The following is a 21447-nucleotide window of genomic DNA, read 5'->3' as shown; positions in this document are numbered from 1 at the left end:
CCTAAGTCAAGAGTTAGCCTCGAAGTTAGTTCGAGACTTGTGTTACGAGATACTAACTCAACGATACTATATTTTATAATAAGCATCCAAGACCCAGGCCAATCAGAAAAAGATCTTTTTCATCATGCTCTGACCCGGATTCGAACCCGGGACCTCCGGTGTCACAGACAAGCGTACTACCGCTGCGCCACAGAGGTCGTCGATCGTCGATATTCTTCCTCATTTTATAATATCTACGGTAAATATTATCGCAACAATAAATAATAACTCCTAAGTATAGTATCCTCTCAAACAAAAGATACTTATCTATAACCGAAATGCGGTCGTAAAATGAATGTAGACTTTCCGTTCATTAGTGGCCCAATGGCTCTCAATAAGTACACTCAAGAGTAAGCTTCTTTTCTCATCGTTCATTATTTTACTTTCTGTTGAATTTTAAATAGAGATTCGCTCATAAGTAACTACATACCTACTTTATTTTTTACTTAATAAAAGAGCCGCTGTGAAAGATTGTTTTTTGTTGATATATAACTACTCCATCTCTTCCCCATGGATGTCGTAAAAGGCGACTAAGGGATTGGTTTATAAATTTGGGATTCGTCTTTTAGGCGATGGGCTAGCAACCTGTCACTATTTGAATCTCAATTCTATCAAAAAGCCAAATAGCTGAACGTGGCTTTTCAGCCTTTTAAGACGGTTGGCTCTGTCTACCCCGCAAGGGATATAGACGTGATTATATGTATGTATATAAGTATTATAGTATATCACTCTTTCGTTTTTGAGTGACTGACTGACTGACAACGCACAGCCCGCGGGTCTTTGAACTTGGCATGTAAATGCATAATCTGGTCTAGGGGTGCACTAAGAGAGGATTTCCCCGGGATCAGAACCCGTTAACTGGGTTTTTTTCGTTTTAAGCGGCGGAGTCGCGCGCGCTCTAGTTTATTCTATAAATTGCTATTTCATTTATACATTTTCTAATTATCCTACTAGCCTTTGAAGATAGACAGACACACTTTTGCGTTTCAAATGTTTGTATGAATATTTTTGCAGCCACAAAGATACATATTCACTGTACAAATTAGTCTACGCTATCTTCATATTTGCAAGAATTTAAATATTCTTTTGAGCACTTTGATCTTTCTGAAACTACCTTAAGGCTTAAATAAAATACATGTATAACTTTGCAGAAATATATTAAAAAATTAAAGTAATGCCTTTGTCGTTGGGATCGGTCGTATTTTTTTTTGTTTTTTATAATTGCTTCATAAAAAATTATTCAACATATTCAGTATCCATTAAGCTCGCTAAAGTCGTCGACGAAGTACTTTCATAAATTGTAACTGATGCAATACAAAATTGATTTATTTAGACAAATTTCCATGTCCATCTGTATTTATTTCTTGAATTAACTTTTCCAAATTAGACCTTTTTTTATTATGATTGACGTGAGTGCGGTGGACCACTACACCACATAAATAAAGGAAGCAAAGACAGGTCTAACTGAGTTAGTTCTCAATTCGGCTTTAAAACACTTAACCAGATACGTTAAGTGTCCTAAACAAATAATTTCACGCTCTCAAAATTGCATCAGTATTCAGTCAAGTTATCATGCAATTCAGGCCTCAGCTGGAGGCTGCGTCTGCGCCGACGCGGTGACAACGCTGGTGGTAGTCGATACGCTGTCGGGATCTTGTTCCCGGACGCCCATCCATGGGAGGCGCTTTTGCAGCTCAGCCCTAGAGAATAACATGAGGAAAAAATATATTAGCAAGGTTTATAATTACAAATGATTGGTATGATACATCAAACCTAAAGTTCGTTTAAATAAGCATGAGCATTATAATAATTTGGATACTTTGCGCAAGAACAATATATAGGTACAATAGAATTAGAAATAATGTTGGTAAGTAGTATCTAAATCCATTTTCCATCTTAAAATAACCGTTAAAATAAAATGGAACGACACGTTTTATGCGAAAAAGTACGTAATATTTTACAATTGGCTGCGCATACACACAACAAATGTTGGTTCCACAGGTACAAGGACATACTGTTCTATACCTACCTACAACTTAAAAATTAACTCAGTTCATCAAAAATACTGATTATTGATTATGCACCGTTTGTAGTCGGGAAAACGCCTTGTTTTTTTTGTGGTTTAATCCTTGACCATAAAGGAAGCAAGATTCTTTAACCTGTGAGGTAACTGACCTGTATCTTGGGTGATTAATGGCATAAACCCACGGGTCTATGCATGACACCACTTTGCAGCACACGGCGGGAATCATTGTCGCTACAGGCGTCAGTATACCCCTGAAAATGTAGAAGAATTGGGCCTGCTGGAAGAAATTTATCTAGAAATTAGTAGTGCCCTTGTACTGAATTTCTCTTTATTTTAAGTTTTTTTTTCTTATTTTCCTTGATGTACATTAATATATAAATAAATAAATAAATAAGAATAGGATTTGATCCTATGTACATACATCGGTTTCGTTTGGGTATTCTTAAGCTGACTTTTTAGCAGACCCTAATCGTAGCTGTGAAGTTTCGTAGCCAGCTCTTGCTCGTAGCACAATGTTTAATGCACTTTCTCGTAGCATTGCGTAGCACAGTTAACCAGCTATGCGTAGCATACAAATAAAAAAATGGAAGAAAGTAATAAACCCATATAGCTATTATAATGTAGTATGGTAATATGAATCCCATATGTCTATAGTATCCTTGTACCTAAATACTAGTACCCTATCTGTCATTCAGGCTTTGGCGTCGGTTTTCGGTACTCTTGACTTGACATTGCGCCAGGTCATCCATTCGCTTATTACCCTTTTCATTATACTTTAATTATTATGATGCCGTGTGGTTCCCGGCAGGCTAATAAACTTGGTACTCTTCTTTTAGGCGATGGGCTAGCAACCTATCACTGTTTTAATCTCAATTCCATCTTTAAGCAATCAACTGAACGTAGCCTTTCAGTTGTTATAAGACTCGTCTCTAACTACCCCGTAAGGGATATAGACGTGATTATATGTATGTATGTGTAATTATTATCTATCTACCTGTCCCCAAAAGCGCCAGTCATGGCGACAAAAGCATACGGCGTCCACGCACATATGAAGAGGAAGAATATAGTGAAGGCAACTTTAGCAATCCTGATCTCCACGCTTTTGCCGGCATCCTCCTTGTTGGCGGCCAAGGATTTCACGTTCATCTTCTTCGCTTGCTCTTGAAGCATTCGCTCGTGAAGGCGCACCTGCAAACAAGTACATTTACGTATCTGATGTAATTGTGGTCAAAGATGTGGTCTCTGTCTACCTCTCCGGGAAAGAGGCGTGATTTATGTATCCGAAATAATTATATTAACACCCACTTAATTTCTCTGCTTAACAAAAACTTACCAAAAGTTGACTGTTAGATAATGCATTAAGCATTAAGTCCGCCTATTGTATCACCACTTTTTGAATAATAAAGTTAAAATAAATACATACGAGTACATTCATAGTAGGGATAGGCAGCGACTACATCATCCAATAGGAATCGTGATACCTGCATATATTTTTTGATTCATACGTATGAACATAATCTAACAAGCCGATGCCATAATATTTTATCTATTTTCCTAACGGAAGTAATTTCTTTAGAATTTAGTGAAGAAATTCGTATTAGAAATTCTTTAGTCTGAAGAAAAAGTGCCTTTGTACAAAGTGTTTCTTTAGTGGAAATCTTTTTCTATTCTTTTTAACGTGAGCATACCGTTTTTTCCTTACGTTTTGACCGACTGACAGTATTCCTACACAGGATGACTGAAGTCAAACAGGATAATTGATGAACAGGATGACTGAAGTCATCGGTCGGTGCAACTCGGCATATCAGTGTTATTTCGCGTTTGCATACATTAATATCATGCAACGCAAAAGTTTAAAAACGGTTAAAAATAGCTCTCCAAAAGCCTAATCTGCAGCGCTTTGCAGCCGGACGTCGGAATGCTTTAAATGAAATTCGTTCACGATTTTCTTCGAACTGGTGGACGCTAAATCGGATTCAGCAAATCTGTTTCCGAATAATGAATGGAAACTTTGTAATCTTTAATTACACCTGAGCTTTAATTAGGTACATTACTTTCGTCACCATTGCAAAAATATCTATTTATTTAAATTCCAAATAATATCTATTATTAATCTGAAACTAATTACGCAGTTTTATTACCGCTTCACAGTACAATTATTAAACAATTTTTGATGAAACTTACAAATTTAAAGAAGACTTCGGAAAACGAAAGGATTTTTTTTGGTAGCGTGAAATAAGATAAGCCGAAATGCGAGCGAAAGCTGGGTTATGATATACACGTATTTTTAGTTGAAAGTTATAATAAATTCGCTAAAATGCATCATTTATCCTAGAGTTCGTTTAGGTGGTAGATCTACTGAAACGGGAAGAAGTATTTAACCTGCCTTCGAAGTGGAACCGAGGTGTACATATGATATTATTCAATTTAAGGAAATAAAGGATATAAGCCTAACCATACGTATCGTAAGACTAACTAACTAAGTAAGTCACTAACCGCTGTGAGAGCCAAAGCTATCTAACTAAAGGTTCATTTACTGACCACTCATTAACCACGAGTCCATCTGATAAATTAATTGACGTCAACATTACTTAGTCTAGTTATATCTACTTACGCTTCCAAAGCGCATGTGCAGAAGAAGCGGCGAAACAAACTATACTGCAGCATTTTCAATGGATATCAATCTACATATCTCTCAAATCTAAATCGCGGACGAATGCACAGTCTACTTGTTCAGTATTTTTACAAAATAAACAATACCAATTCACATCAAAAGACCTTATTATCAATTTACATAATGAAACCAAAGCTTTTATGCTTATTGGACCATGCCAGTGGGTAGGTTAACAAAACGTTTATTGGGTTTAGTCCAGCCCTGGCTTGGTCTAATAACACGAAATAAAGACCGTCTGACCGACATCGGCAAACTGTTTGCGCCGGTCGTCGCCGGTGAAACGAGATTTTCGGCGACTGAAAAAATATCTATGCGAAAACGGGCAGTATTTATTGGGTTTTTGGGTGGCAGTTGATGTATTAAGCATTTTATGGAAACGGTATAAAATTACAATGGTACATTGTTTAGACGATGGGCCAGCAACCTGTCGCTATTTGAATCTCAATTCCGTCATTAAGCCATACAGCTGCACGTGGGGTTTCGATCTTTGCAGGAATCTAGGCTCTGTCCACCCCGTAAGGGTATAAATGTATGTACATGAAAAGTATGGTGTGTGCCGTGCCGTGTGGTTCCCGACACCAATAAAAAAAAGAATAGGACCACTCCATCACGTTCCCGTGGATGTTGTAAAAGGCGACTAAGGGATAGGCTTATAAACATCGGATTCTTCTTTTAGGCATCGGGCTAGCAACCTCTCACTATTTGAATCTCAATTGCCAATTAAGCCAAATAGCTCAATGGGTCCTATCATTGTTTTCGAGACTGTTGGCTCTGTCTACCCCGCAAGGGATAAAGACGTGAGTATATGTATGTATGAAAAGTATACATACTATGTACTGCCCTACACTTCAGAAGAGGACCACTCCATTATTTTCTTAGATCAAATGGATGTAAAATACATCATAATGGATGTAATATACAGTTCTCCACTCTACAAAAGCAAAACTATTTCCAAAAAGAAATTGAATTGCGTTGTCATCCTTCTGGAGAGGAGCCCAGGGTTCGCCTGTGAAGTCTGAAAGTTGGTCTTTTACAGAAAATGACTCCCGCCTGACCTCGGCACCCATTCCATTCCAGGGGAACCTTATTGGGATTATGGCATGCTTTAACTACTAGTCGTTATCCATGACTTTGTCCACCTTAATATCTCGACGAAGATAATTTAAACTTATGTCTAGGTTAGGTATATATTATACATACATACATAAAATCACTCCTCTTTCCCGGAGGGGTAGGCAGAGACTACCTCTTTTCACGTTATATATTATATATTGCAAAGTTTCATGAAAATCCGTTCAGAAGTTTTTGCGTGAAAGAGCAGCAAACATAGACACATCCACATATCCGTTATAACTTTCGCATTTATAATAAAACAAAGTAACAATTTAATACATACATACATATGATCACGTCTATATCCCTAACGGGGCAGACAGAGCCACCAGTCTTGAAAAGACTGATAGGCCACGCTCAGCTGTTTGGCTCAGTGATAGAATTGAGATTCAAATAGTGACAGGTTGCTAGCCCATCGCCTAAAAGAGGAATCCCAAGTTTATAAGCCTATCCCTTAGTCGCCTTTTACGATATCCGTGGGAAAGAGATGGAGTGGATCTATTCTTTTTTGTAATGGTGCCGGTAACCACACGGCACTATTAATAACAATTTAATATTTCTTGATAATTTTTAATCAGTTTTGTCAGTTGATAAATTTCCCAGATCGTATAAATTGTAAAAGGCGATTGTAAAATCCATCGGTTTAACTCGCCGAGGTATTTTTGCGTATTAATTTATTTTGACATCAAAGAGAGTTTTGGAATTCAGTATTTATTAAATCAGAGAGCTGTTACAGCAAATTTTATAAAGGTATAATTTTAAATTTTCAGGACTGTAAAGTAAGGACTTTTCATGGTGATTCTTGGTTAAAACAAATTTCGTATTCTTCAAAGTCGTCAAAAATGTATATACTTATTACCATTCTTTTAAACTTTTTTACAATTTAACGTGGTTATAAGATTTAGATTATTAGTAGATTTTGCCCGTGACATCTCTTGCATAAAAAGTACCCTTCCCTTTACTTTGATGTGTGCAAAATTTCATAGGGATCGGATCAGCTGGTTTTGACGTAAAAGACGAAAAAACAAACACAGAAATACACATTTATGATTATATTACGAGTAGTATGGTTACAGACAGTTTATAAATTTTAATAAGATTCCTTTTTTTGTGCCAATTATAATTTTTTATCCCGACTGCAGTTGTAGGAGACTTGTTTTCGGGTGTGATTTTTTTGTTGAATTTAAGAGATTTTTATGTTTAATAATACACACACATACATAAATCACGCCTTTATCCCCTGTAATACATAGATTCAATGGTCTCAAAAAAAGTGAACGTGACGTTTAACTTGATTAGGTTTTATTTATACAATTTTATATACTTATTTTTACTTTTGCCGTCTCACTACTTTATGTTCCTGTTAGTAAGTAGCTTATTAATTTTACAGGCGAAACTCGGGGTTTCATCGAGTTAACGCGGTCGGGACCGCTTTAAAACTCTTTTCTCGCTTGTACAAATTAATTAAAAGGCTACTCTATAAAAAACCTTTTTGTGTTTTTCCTGAAGAGTAAATATTTTTTAGCAAAAGCATGTGGGCTGGTTTTGAAAATAACAAATTTAATGTTTTTAATCAGCAAAGTTTTTTTGACCTAATTGTATTTTCAGCGCTATAGATTAGGACTACTTTATCTGTTATTCGTATATCACTACTTTATCTCTTACGGGCAAGACACAGCAAATGGTTACAAAACTCAAGTCCACATTAAGATGGATAGCTCATTGATAGTGTCAGCCCATCGGAAAAACTGACTAAATCGGGAATGGGAATCCCAAATATATAACTAAAATTAAAATAACAAGCATGTTGCGTCAAATTCAAATTTACAAAGCGTCGACGGTCGAATGGTTAAGGTGCCTTAAATACCCAAGGAATGCGTGTGGAGTCACAGGTTCAAATCCTACCTCGGTCATGTACCGATGACTATTTTCTGACTTAAGTATATTACTTTGATTGCTAACCGATGCTCTTACGGTGGGTAATGTGTCTTACCATTTTCAAATATGGGTTAGGTTAGGTTTCTAGATTAGCAAAGGCTGAGGAAGTCAGAGGAGAGTCTAACTAACCCAATTTAGTATCCATGAGCGAACCGGACTCCTCTCCAGAGTGGTGAGGATGTCACCGAGACAAACGCCAGCAGGAAGAAGATAAATAAATAAATTTATACGAGACAAATTACACAGATTGAGTTAGCCTCGAGGTAAGTTCGAAACTTGTGTTACGGGATACTTCAACGATACTATATTTTATTATAAATACTTATATAGATAAACATCCAAGACCCAGGCCAATCAGAGAAAGTGCGTTTCTCATCATGCCCTGGCCTGGACTCGAACCAGGGACCTCCGGTGACACAGACAAGCGCACTACCGCTGCGCCACAGAGGCCGCCCAGAGAGGCAGAAGAAGATGCAGATGGCTAATAAAAATAATTAGCACCCGAAAAATACAAACAAGTATCAAACTCCTGGCGTCCATTACTGTGGAAACAATAAAAGGTGACGAAGTTTAAAAACAATTCTCCCCAACTTTCCTTTTCTTTTCGTTCCGAATGTTTGAAAGAAACGATTTATATTATCTGTATTGCGTGCGCGAATAATAAATATTATGAAACAGTAATTCATTTTCAGTAAGTAATATAGGTTTACCAAAAAAAATCAGTTTTCATATGCCTTCTGTACCTAATACTCCCTTGAAAGCGTGTAATATATATTTTTTGTTTTTTAAACGGGACAAATTACATAGATTGAGTTAGCCTCGAAGTAAGTTCGAGACTTGTGTTGCGAGAAAATAAATAAATACAATAAAATAGAAATAAATACATATATACGGCACAGATTCTACAGTCTTTATGCACCCTAGACCACATTTCAATTATATCAATTAATCATGACATTTTTTTTCTCTTCTTGACATTTCCATTCTAATTCTAAGTTTGGATAATTGTGAAGTTGACGTCATTGAAGAAAATGCTGCAGTGCAGTTTGTTACCGCTTCTTCGGCACTGACGCTTTGGAAGCGGCAGTAAACTTAGATTTAAGTAATTTATTTGACGTCCACCAATGTTGTGAAACCAGAAGATATGACAATTACTAAATGATGTTTGAAATATCCCATAATTAATAAAAAAAATTAATTTGAATTCGAATTTTCTTCAATCAAAGTTGGCATTCTGTCCCGTCATTTATGTTATGGCCGCCATTGCCGAATGCCCCGTTTTCTGGGTCAAATGATTTGGTAAGTTGAAACGCATTATCCTGAGTCTGATGTTGATGTCGATTGAATTGTATTTGCTGAACTGGAATTTCTGTTTATAGGTATTTTATTCTATCTATTTTGTTGAAATTGAATATGTCATATGCGTGTATAATGTAAAAGGAAAATATTACTGACATACAAACGTATATACATCCTAAACCTTGAGACGAATTTCGTCGTAATACTGAGTGTTATGATTACCGCAGTTAGAAAAAAAAACATTTTGAGAAAAATCTAAACTTTTATTATATTATAATAATAAGCTTTTAACCTTCCCAATGGTGATTTCAAACCGATTTCAAAATAGGATGGTGCACGGATTATAGATATTAACCACATACGACTTAGCACGATCCTTTGAGTTGTAATCAAACTGAAAGTGTAAAATCTTCCTTCCCTTCTGATAGGTTGCTTAAAAAATATTCTAAATTAAATTCTTCCAAATTTTTAAACATAATTATCATGATTACTAGGCAAAATGACGATAAGTGATTTCCATTAGTGTTAAATTACGATTTCGAAGTTTCGAATAAGGAATATTTTCTGTTGGCATAGGTTTAATGGAACGTTGAACTTAATTTCTTACACTTCCACAGGCTATGGAAAATTTTTGAAGAACGGAACGTAAGGTCTTTTGGGTACATAGTGTCTTTTGTGTGTAAAAGAATAATTTGGAAATTCCGTTGCACACATAGATCCTGGAAAGAATTTATTAACTTGACCTTTTTTTTCTTCTAGTCTTGAGATCATCAGTATCATGGTAATCTTTAAATTGATATTTTTGAAACACATACAAATAAAGGTTCATATACATATACTTACAGCACCGAACAATTGCGAGTAGAAATAGCAGATGAGCGACATGGGGATGCAGTAGCTCCACACGAAGATGCAGGCCACGAACACCTTGGTGTCCTGGTCGTCCGTGAAGTAGTCAAACGAGCAGGTGGTGAGGAAGCCCTCTGCAACAGACCATAATCATTAAACCCTAAAATCGACTATCAAGAAAGTCTCCAAAAGACATTCGTCATTGACGTCCAAAATCTACTATAAGAGAAATTGTAATTAAACGTCGCCTTTCAGTTTTTCTAGATTGTTGGCTCTATCGACCCCCTAAGGGCAGGAAACGTGATATATGTGTGTATGTATAAATTAATCTAAATGGCCGTCCTAGAATTAGACCAAATAATAATTTAGCATATATTTTGGTCCAACCAATAACCATCCGACTAATTTCCATATGAAATGAGTTTCGAAACTAAACCCAACATGACGTTACACGCATGATTATCTGTTAAATCCATTGGATCGTGACATAAATTGTTAACAGCCACTACAATAATCGGATTTCAGCATTTGTTGTAAGTAATTCGATGAGTAATAGCCGATTATCGAGTTCGTTAAAACCAATTTAATTGATATTGGAGTTTATTAAGTGCAATCAATTTCAAACGAAAATGATTTGTCCTTAGGATTTGTCATATTCGTCGGTATTCTGAAATAAATGTGAAAAGTAAGCGTGTAATGTTTGTTTGTTTTTTAACTCTTCACGCTTTATCTTTATAACCAAATTTTTTGAAATTATCAACTTTGGTTAGAAGCAGGAATTTTTCCCGAGTTTTCATGGTGTTTATATTCATGTAAGGTTTAGTCACGTGCCATGTCGTTCCCGGCACCAATACAAAAAAAAATAGGACCACTCCATTTCTTTCCCATGGATGTCGTAAAAGGCGACTAAGGGATAGGCTTGTGATTCTTTTTTTAGGCGATGGGCTAGCAACCTGTCACTATTTGGATCTCAATTCCATCTTTAAGCCGAGCAGCTGCATGTGGCCATTCTGTCTTTTCGGGACTACTGGCTCTGTCTACCCCGTAAGGGATATAGACGTGACTATATGTATGTATGTATGTATGTTTAATCACAGTTGAGTTTCGTTAAACACGTTGCGAACTTATTTTTTAAAACTAGATCTAGTTTTCTTTTATTACTATCTAATGATTAGTTATTTATTAAACTACTGAGTGGCCCGAGTTGTGTTATAAATTGTAAACATCCGCTGAAAGCCGATTAGCATCATTGTCTTCACCAACTAATTCCATGAGTGGCCTATTATAAATTTTATTAACAACTCCATGCCACAAGGCATTTTAGGTTCTATATCTCAAACTTTAAAGTTCAAAATTCTGAAGTAATGAAGTGACAATTGTAAATGAGGAGATGCTATATCCTTTTTATATTTCGCTGAACCATTGATCCCTTATAAATTGGGAGAGATTCTAAAGGCTTTTTTTATAGATATTGATGATGGAAGAGTAAATTTATGGTTTGTACTATTTTTATTAGTAAGTACGGTTTGTTAAGTTCTCTAAGTACTAGACCACACTTTTATCTATACTAGCCACATACAATAGCTACAGGCAATGTCCATTAAACATTCCAAATCTTTACCTAACCGCTTTTCTACATATACTTAGTTATTTTTTTCTGTGGCTTATTTTATAACTTGTACATAATAACAAGTTGGTTTGGTAAAATTACATAATAATGTGCTGAGGTAATATGTTTCATTTATCTAGGTACTTATATATTATTTAACAAGACTTATTTAGTTTTATTAATGTACGATATTAAAAATTAAATCCGTCCCAAAGTGAAGAACAATAGTGCCATGAAGAACAAAAGTGTTGTACAGACAACACTTTCGTACTTTTGAGTCATTTTCCAGACGAAGGGTGGCACAGTTGAGCGATCGCATGAAAAATGGGGTTTTACCACTGTGTCTAGTCTAGTCTTTAAAAAAATTGACACATCTAAAATTGAGTACAGTAAACGCAATTTTAAAAAGTTGCTCCTTTTTTTTGGAAGATATTTCGAATTCATTAAAATCGGTTTGATCCTCAAAAATATATGTATATATCCAACCAAAAACTAAATTATGTCCGCGGCTTTGCCCGCGTAAAATGTTGTAACCCGTTAATGTCCGTCCCCACGGGAATTTCAGAAAATCCTACCTTGGAGCCCTGCACTCCTAGACCAAAATATTTATACGAAAAAACTTCCAGACATTTCCTAGATTATCGGTTTGAGGTTGTTCGTTGATATGTCAGTCGGTGAGTCAGTCAGTCAAACATTCTCGGTCAGTCTTTTTTTTTTATAAAACAACAAAACAAAAACATTTGTCTCATTGATTTTTCGTGAGCTCTAAAATAGCGCTTCTAAACTCGATGCAATGCAAATTTATAAGCGAATTACCTATTACGTAAATTGTTTGCAAGTTTGTTCCTCGTTTAGAATGTCGCCGGATGGTTCAATCAAGTGAGCGAAATAAGGTGACTTCCTAGTGACTGTCGGCGGTGGGAAATGTTCATTTACGTTATTATAACAAAAACCGTACCTTTAATAAATTACCTATATGTAGAATGAACGTATGTATTGGAGACATATTTATTTAATTCCATACTTAAAGGATAAAGACAAAATATTTGTTTTTATGTGTACGGTTAAACTCAAAAACTACTGGATCGAAGTTGGTTATATTTAGGACCGAGACAGACCAAACATTCTGGAAAAGCATTGGTTACTTTTTTTTTGTATATTGGAACGAATCGCCGAACAAAAGCAAGTTCTAAATAAAGGTATTTCATTGTGTTGAACTTGTTTAATATTTCTAAGCCATTTTAAAAATTGAGTATCATCCATGAAAATGGATATATAAACATATGCAGATCAATGTACAATATTCGCTTTTTCCATTACACATGAGTAGAAACATTGCCAATTTATTGACAAGACTAGTTAGTCCAAGAACAAAACCCAGTAAGTGTACAAAGAAGAAAGTTACCTGGTACATAACGTCCCCATATTCTTAGAGTTGGGAGGATTGTAAAAGGTAAGGCCCACAGCCAGGTAAAGGCAATGAGAAGTCCAGCTTGTACCCTGTTTATCCTGCCGTCCAGGGGGCTGGAGATAGTCCTGTTGATAAAAATATCATAATTTACAATCATAACTTTCAACACGCAAGCTCATCGGTTTAAGGCGCTCTTGAAAAAACTTTTAGTTATATCGAAATAAATTTTGGCTTATACATACATACATATGGTCACGTCTATATCCCTTGCGGGGTAGACAGAGCCAACAGTCTTGAAAAGACTGAATGGCCACGTTCATCTATTTGGCTTAATGATAAAACTGAGATTCAAATAGTGACAGGTTGCTAGCCCATCGCCTAAAAGAGGAATCCTAAGTTTATAAACCTATCCCTTAGTCGCCTTTTACGACATCCATGGGAAAGAGATGGAGTGGTCCTATTTTTTTTTGTAATGGTGCCGGGAACCACACGGCTTATTTATGTCGAAAATTATTTTTCTAGTAAACCTGAGTCCCCACATAAATGTAGATGACTAAACTAGTTTATGATGAGAAGTGGCATGTCCAATCTTATCAATCAAACGAGGAGCCCGATAGTTTAATTGGTATGAGCCTTTGAAGCGTTAAGTAACCCCAGGTACATCTCCACTTGGATAGGTGCTAATAGCACAAAATTTTTCGTCAGTTAGGAGGTAAGTTTGTGGTATAATAATCTTACTTATATCGATCATAAGCGATGACAGCATTAGTGATGGCTCCCCCGATGCCAGACAGCGATCCTAAGGCGGCATACACATCGCAGCCGAGCTGGTATCCCACCAGCCGCTGGTAGAACGAGTTGATGATGAGCAGTGGCATCTCCAACATCATCATCAGGTCGAACACCGCTAAGTTGATTACGAACATGTTACTGGCGCTCCGTAGGGATTTGGAACTGTGAAAAATTAAAACATTGAATCAATTAATCTATTATCGCTCGTAATGTAAGAGCACTAAGAAAGAATTTCCCGCAATTCATAGTGGGAAAGGAAATAAATAAGATATTTAGTTTCGCACAGTTTTTAGTTTCAGGCGGAGCCGCGGGCGTACTCTAGTTAACGTGGAGTTAGTTAGTAACAGTTTTCTCGGTTGTTATTCTACCAAAATAGTCTTCCTCCTGGAATTAGTTACATTTTCACCGCTCTGAAGATCATGCCGGGGTGTGTATTTTGACCATGAACATGAATTGAGTGGATTAATTTTTTTTTATACGAAGAAACTCCGTGACCTCCGCATCCTTTGCAGGGAAATCTAACCCTTATAGGGTTATAGTAAAAGTTGCACTACATAAATGTTTACTCAGTAAGTTATTCTACAAAAATAAGGCCTTTCAAATAAATTCGCGGTACTTCTGCCAGCGTGGTCTATTACGTCACGGGCAAGACGTTTTGTGGCGTCCCGCACTTGGTATGCAAGGGTCGCGGCGGCCAAATTTATGACGGAGCCCGAGCAAACTGGGTAATGGCATTTCTCACTTCGATAATAACTTTCCAGCCCAATTTCCACTGTAAACGCCCTTTTTATTGGCTCTCAGTGAAATATAACCCGTGATTTTGCGTTTCAATCGCCGTCAGGTGTAGTAAAAATGCAATCTAAATTTTTAATTTTGTTTTACGAATTTAATTTCTGGTTTTATAATTTTAAATGGCCTATGAGTCTTGTGATTATTGAATTGTCTGCCCCGTACTCGCTGTATAAAATGCACTTTTTTAAATTAAGCGGAAAGATTGGTTTTCGGGAAGGCGCTAAGAATTAACTCTTTGTTTATCTCTATCATCAGCGCAATCTCGATTTCATCATGAGTTTTAAAGGTTAGATCCAGTCAGGTTAAACTGAAACAGACAGCATTTAATAATAAATTCTGACACCGATTATCCAACTGAGGTATAACTTTACAAATGATTAGTAAATTATCCCTACGTAATAACATCATCCATAAACATGTTACGATTGCGTTGATACTACAATATTGAGTCGAGGGTGATAACCGTCACTGGCAAGCGAGACCCTATAACCGATGGAAACGGGATGTTTTATCGGGAAAAGTTAAAAGCATTTCTCTGTTAAATATGTTTCGGTTTGTGTGGTCGGTAAATATTTGACGGAACTCTCACTGAAGGTCGATTGGCAGCCAATTGCAGTGTTTACAAGTATATTTTGCAGCAAAAATAAGAGTTCCAAAGGGCTTCTGCTTGCTCGCATGGTTGATCAATAGCAAAGGCTTAAAGTCCGAAAGGATGGCACTTCTCATGCTTACACCTTTTCTGGTTTCAACGACTACCTAAGAAATGTACCTACACCCAAAAAAACTCAATTATCTTAAAATCCGATATCGAATCTATTTCAATCATGTATCATGAAAGTAAACGTTTGATTAAATATATCATTCAGATATTAACTGCTATGCAATGAAAATTCAAAACAATTTATTTAGGAATTCCAATGGGTTGTAATTTGGGAACGGGAAAGCTTCGGTAAGCAGATCGCATAAACCAGTAGGGAACCAATGTGAGAGTCATTGGGGCGAATTTACAACGCCTATAAAGACATTGACGCACTTGAAGCGTTAAATGCATGGAGAGGCCTTCATGCTTCTGGCGTTAGTAACATCCTCATCTTCTTGGAGTGAAGGTATCTTCTCGGGGTGTGCTTTTCGCCCATGATTCTGGGCATTTGCATGGAGAAAATCTACAATTAAATAACGTTACCTATATTTGGATGTACCTACCAGCGCAGACGCAAAGATGAGATGGGTAAAGGTTTTAAGAGGTATTTCGACATTCTTTGGGATACCACTGATTACTCAATCACTCGAAGCTATTGAGAATGAAAGCTGTAGTTCAGACATCAGCCACAGACGTCAGCTCTATAGAGTATTATCCAATGCGATCACCGCAGTATCTACAACGAAGATAAAATGTAAATTTATTCTAACTCGCACTACTTGCGGGCAGTTCGCGACTAAGTCGCACAATCAGTTGCTCAGATGAAGTTGCTCAAACTCTGCAACTTTTATTATGTGTGCAACTTTGCCCGCTCCAAGAAATGTGTGCCATTGGAAACTAGAAAAGCGGATTTACTGACTTTTTTCTAGAAAACGCATTTGAAAAGTTATTGTAAATGTCTGCGCTGGGCTGTTATGGAGAATTGTGTAATGGTTCTTTTTATCTTGCATTGGCACTTTATACTTTTGAATTTTTGTGTACAATAATGTAAAAATCTGATTATTTAGATTTAACTAATAACAATGTGTTTTATATTTGAAACATTAAAAAAATGGGTTGTGCCTTTTAAGCACAAAATTATATCATGTCATTTTCAACCTGTTTTTGTAAAAAAACGAATTTTCAAAGATAAAAGTAAATTGAATAAGTTTGTGATGTAAAAAAACATCACGCTTTTATTAAATTAACTTAAGATTCTATCTATAAAGAAGATAACAAGACTAACAGAGCAATTACTTAACATTAAGTAAATGTAACTGTACCACAGTAAGTTGGTATGTTTGATATAGGCAAACGCTTCGAATTTTCTCGTGATATCACTCGAGTGGGAGGCTGCAATCGAGTAGTATCGAGTTATGAGAGATTCTCGTCTGAACCATTTCATAGATATGAAATTGCGTTCATTGGTTCGTGCGATGTACGTATTGTGTTCCACCTTCCGCTTTGATGCCTCCGTTTGGCAAATTCTCAATTTTATATAAATAGTTAGGTAGTTATGATATTCGTAGTGATAGAAATTGGAAATAACTATAAATAAAATGATTCTTCCCAAAATGATTTGTCGTTGATTAAAATAAAGTTAATAATTCAGGAAGTAGAATAGGACCACTTCATTTCTTTCCCATGGATGTCGTTAAATGCGACTTAAGAATAGGCTTATAAACTTGGGATTCTTCCTTTAGGCGACGGGCTAGCAACCTTTCACCATATGAATCTCAATTCTATCGTAAGCCAAACAGTTGAACGTGGCCTATCAGTCTTTTCAAGGCTGTTGGCTCGGTCCACTGTATGTATGTTTGCATGTAATAATTCAGGTTAGAATTTGTTTTCATAGAAATTTGCAGTTCTGTTAAATAATTCGACTTTTTAGGTTGCTTCAATTTTCAATAGGAAACCTTCCAAATGTGAATACAAATTTTCGGTTCCCTTGCCCATCGCAAATTCGAGAACCATGCTTCATCAGAAATAAACCATTATTCATCATGCTTTGATTTAAGGAAAGTTCATTCACTTCAACAAAGAGGCAATTAAAAAAAAGTGATACCTAACAACTTAATTTAAAAACAATTAAAATGAAAACTGCCATAAAAATGTACCGGTGAACATCGGAAACGTTTTCGAACTCGAGGCGAGCGGTGTATAACTTTGCCTGTGACACTGCCGAAGATGTTCGAAACTTGAAATTAAATTCTTTTTAAATATAATTTCCGAACAAAAATGTGCCAGTAATTTTAGTAAAATTATTAGTGGAACCTGGTGGGACTCGATAACTAGGTGATAAAACTAAAGATTGGATTTGTCTTTGGGCACTGCCGTGCATTGACATGTAGATATGTGTATGTTTTAAGACTGAAAGCAAATAATTTTTTTAGTGAATAATAGAACCACTCCACATCTTTCCTATGATGCCGTAGAAGGCGACTTAGGCAATGAGTAATAAACTGTCAATATTTAGATATCAATTCCGTCTTTAAGCCATACAGCTGAACGTGGCCTTTCAGTCTTTTCAAGACTGTTGGCTCTATCTACCCCGCAAGGCATATAGACATGATATATGTATGTAACTATGTAAAAAAATTACTTTCTCAGACCGATTGGCAAATACATTTTCATATACATACCTATTAGTTGGGTACTTAGCCTTAAAATTGAACAAATCTAGTTATTAGTGGGTCGTTGTCAGCACTCAAGCTGCCGTCCCATCTAACTACGTTTAGAAACTTAATTAAATCAGTGAGTGACGCCAACAGCACTCGATCTTATCGTCAAAATGTTCCACATTATTAACTCGCTGGTAACTGTTTCTCTTGGGATTCTTTTGTTTTAAATTCCTTCGTTTCAATTCCTTTCTCTTGAAGTTTTTGTGTTACTCGGTGAAGGAAACGGTTAAGGTTAAATGTTCTGTTTCTTGTCTAATTGCCTAGTTAAGTTTTGATTTAAAAAGAGACCAGCCCCGAGAGAGATTCGTCTACACCGTTTGGATATTCTGTATCTTATACTTACTTGCCTTTCTTCGTTCTGTAAATTTTTCTGTGCGTACCTTTTATGTACTGACCCATAGAGACTTAACATTAGGTACTATAAAATCTAGAGATAATATCTAGAGTTGGCATCGGTATTTAGAATGGCTAAAGATAATAATTGGTTATAAGATTGGGTGAGGTGAGAGTAACGGCCTTCCTGATTTTATCAAGATACAATTGAAATCATCATTAAGACGTAATTAATGAATCACATCTGCAAATGGACGCTTACTACCCAAACTAGAACACAATAATTAAAGGAGGTCAACATGAAATATTTCATATAAGAAGGATTATTTACTAATAAAACTTACGTGTGGTGTGGTTCCCGGCACCAATACAAAAAATAATAGGACCAATCCATCTCTTTCCCATGGATGTCGTAAAAGGCGACTAAGGGATAGGCTTACAAACTTGGGATTCTTTTTTAGGCGTTGGGCTAGCAACCTGTCACTATTTGAATCTCAATTCTATAATTAAGCCAAATAGCTGAACGTGGCCATTCAGTCTTTTTAAAACTAAATGGCCACGTTCAGCTATCTACCCCGCAAGGGATATGGACGTGACCATATGTATGTATGTATGTAAAACTTACGTCCCAAATATCCAGATGACGATGCCGTTCCCAGTGAGGGAGGTGATCATCAGCACCGTGTAGATGAGAGCCAACACGTAGTGCCAATACTTGCTGACCGCCGGGAAGTTGCGCCAGTGCTCGTGAACCAAGTCCTGGTGTTCTTCGGGGATGTTCCAGCCGAGCATGTGGTCTACGACCTCCTTTGAAACCCTTGAAGTAAATTGAGGTTTAAAAACGTTTTAATTTTTTTTTATAAAACATGATAGTTATTAGTAGGTAGTTTAGCTATGAAGATTTACTTAAAACCCTGCGAACAAATTCAGCTTAAATATGAACTCAGAGAGAAAATTAAAAATTGTCGAAATCAACATGTACCTACGTTGCGAATTTTTTATGTTTTATAACTGCTTAATTTTAAAAAGATTTTGAAATAAACTAAACTTACATTTTCAAAGGAAAAGCCATGGGGCCTATTTCGTAATCCGTATAGTTGTCCGCCATTTTGTGCGAGGGTATTTCAAAATGGCGCGTATAATTTATGTACCTAGTAACAACTATTTTACATCGATCAAGTTTAATTGAAAATAACTGTACAGAAATAAATAAAAAACATTATTTGACGAAGTGAGTAGTCCGACAATCAATGTCGCTTCTCACTTGTGAACTAGATCGTGTGTGGAATACTTTTATATGGTTCCAAATTGTGCGTGCCAGTTAATTCCTTAATTCAATAAAATAGTAAAGCTTCTTATTTATTTGGTCAAGCGTGAATCTGATTGTGCTGGAGTTCTCAAAGTGTAAAATATTGTATCTGTGATTTGTTTATGACGATAAAATAGAAAAAAAACTTGATTTAAGTTAAAGTCAAGTTTTCTTTAATAAAACTTTAATACTTGCCATTAAAAAAAAAGTGATCTGCATGAACTTCATTATTAGATCATCTGTTTAACACTTCATGTATATGTGTTTGTAGAATTCCATCTCGTCGCTAAAGGGCTGATTCAATTTGCATTAGTTTTAGCATCATCTCGTCAATAAAAATCGTTTAAATCGGTTAATAACCCAATTGCGGAAGTCATAGCGAAGGAAAATAATTCTTTTATTCCTATACCCTTTTTACTACTAGCTACCTAGTTATAAGATCCGTATTCTGTAATCTTTGCAAAAACAGTTGAATAATGTAATAAATGCTAATCGGTATTTGCAAGTTAAGCGGCGTTTGTGTATCCTAAAAAAACATTGGAATATTCTCGAATCTCCGAAGCTTTGTATTCGGAGGCCTGGGTAATGTCGGCGAGATTGGGAACTATCCCGGTCTACTGTCACGAGGAATCTTCGCATCATGGCCGACAACGTGCCTGGAATGTATACCTATTATGGGTTAATTCGGTCTGTTCCTTTTGGTTCTAAGTGGTTCCACTTTGAGCGTGTTACGTTCTTTTATTTCAGTTTTGAGTAAAGTTTTTGTATTGTTATTATAGTTCGGATACAATTGTAATTGTTTAACTACATAATATTATTATTGGATAGTGTTTTTTTTTTACTTAATAAATAAGTAAGTATTGTATTATTTCAATATATGAAAAATCAATTTTTTTTCTTTTATGCTTTATACCAAGAATATACCTGTAAAGTTAATGGATCGTACTAATGAAAGGACTAAAAGGCACTTAAACATTTTATTTTAGACCACTATTGTAAGTACTTTTCAATAAATCCGAATGAGTTGATAAGGCTGACGACGGTAACAACTTTGCTCACTTCTTTGCGTGTAAAATATTACCTAAATGCTTAGAATGCAATCGGAAATGTGGTACTATGGCACCAGGCGGTCATATGTGATCGCGAAACAATTGCGTTTTACTTTTTAACAAATGTCTGGCAGGGTCGAATCGAATGATTCATAGGGAACAAACCATCCGAGGCAAAGAGAATCCGTTAATTCGTCTCTAAATGGCGGGAACAGGGAATGGGTCGAAATAATGTGAGTCACAATAATGCTGAAGCTCTGACATCGTCGTTCATTTGTTTTCATGTTTTGTTTTTGTTAATTATTTCATCACAATTTGATTACTCAGGGTGTTTTCTAAGGTAGGGGTTTATACAAGTATAAATTGTTTTGGAAATATCCCCATGCATAGGTGTCTATCGATGTGGGTTTTAACACAGTTTTTCTTAGTACATGCCTAAATACCTACATACAGTCACGTCTATATCCCTTGCGGTGTAGACAGGGCCAACAGTTATAAAAAAACTGAAAGGCCACGTTCAGATTGCATGTCTTAATGATTGAGAGGTTGCCAGCCCATCGACTACAAGAAGAATCCCAAATTTATTAGCCTTTCTTTATCGCGTTTTACGACTTTCATGGGAAACCTATGGGACCACTCCATCCTATTCTGAAGTGCCACACGGTTGACCTAAATATATTACTTTCATATAAAATTTTAAACGGTCATTTTCGCGGAGCTTCTTAGCACAATTTTTGAACAGTGCGTAATTTCACACGCCTTTTAAAACATTTTGTCATGTGGGTAGGTAACATGACGATGCTTTGTCATGTGGGTAACATGCCGATATTTTGTCATGTAGCGGTAATATGTTT

The 21447-nt window shown here is 36.1% G+C and overlaps 1 protein-coding gene across 1 annotated transcript; it reads right to left on the bottom strand.

Moving 5' to 3' along the window:
- Window positions 1-1618: 1618 nt before the first annotated feature.
- Window positions 1619-19343, bottom strand: LOC106136686 (opsin-3). The gene is made up of 8 exons (XM_013337312.2): window positions 19288-19343; window positions 18861-19052; window positions 13697-13912; window positions 12953-13083; window positions 9933-10072; window positions 3060-3253; window positions 2215-2316; window positions 1619-1739 (listed from the first exon to the last, which is right to left on the bottom strand). Exons 1-8 carry the CDS (start codon window positions 19341-19343, stop codon window positions 1619-1621), a joined length of 1152 nt encoding a protein of 383 aa, XP_013192766.2.
- Window positions 19344-21447: the final 2104 nt, after the last annotated feature.

Source organism: Amyelois transitella, chromosome 11 (genome assembly GCF_032362555.1).
Source record: "Amyelois transitella isolate CPQ chromosome 11, ilAmyTran1.1, whole genome shotgun sequence".
NCBI lineage: Eukaryota > Metazoa > Arthropoda > Insecta > Lepidoptera > Pyralidae > Amyelois > Amyelois transitella.
Note: the sequence above shows the minus strand (reverse complement) of the source record. Positions and strands in the feature narration are given on the sequence as shown.

Excerpts from the sequence above, each read along its gene's own strand:
- LOC106136686 (XM_013337312.2), bottom strand. The coding sequence starts at position 19,343 with ATGGCGGACAACTATACGGATTACGAAATAGGCCCCATGGCTTTTCCT. Across the intron at positions 10,073-12,952 it reads ATGGGGACGTTATGTACCAG|AGGGCTTCCTCACCACCTGC; the intron begins GTAACTTTCTTC and ends GGTCTGTTGCAG. Across the intron at positions 2,317-3,059 it reads ACTGGCGCTTTTGGGGACAG|GGGTATACTGACGCCTGTAG; the intron begins GTAGATAGATAA and ends CTACATTTTCAG.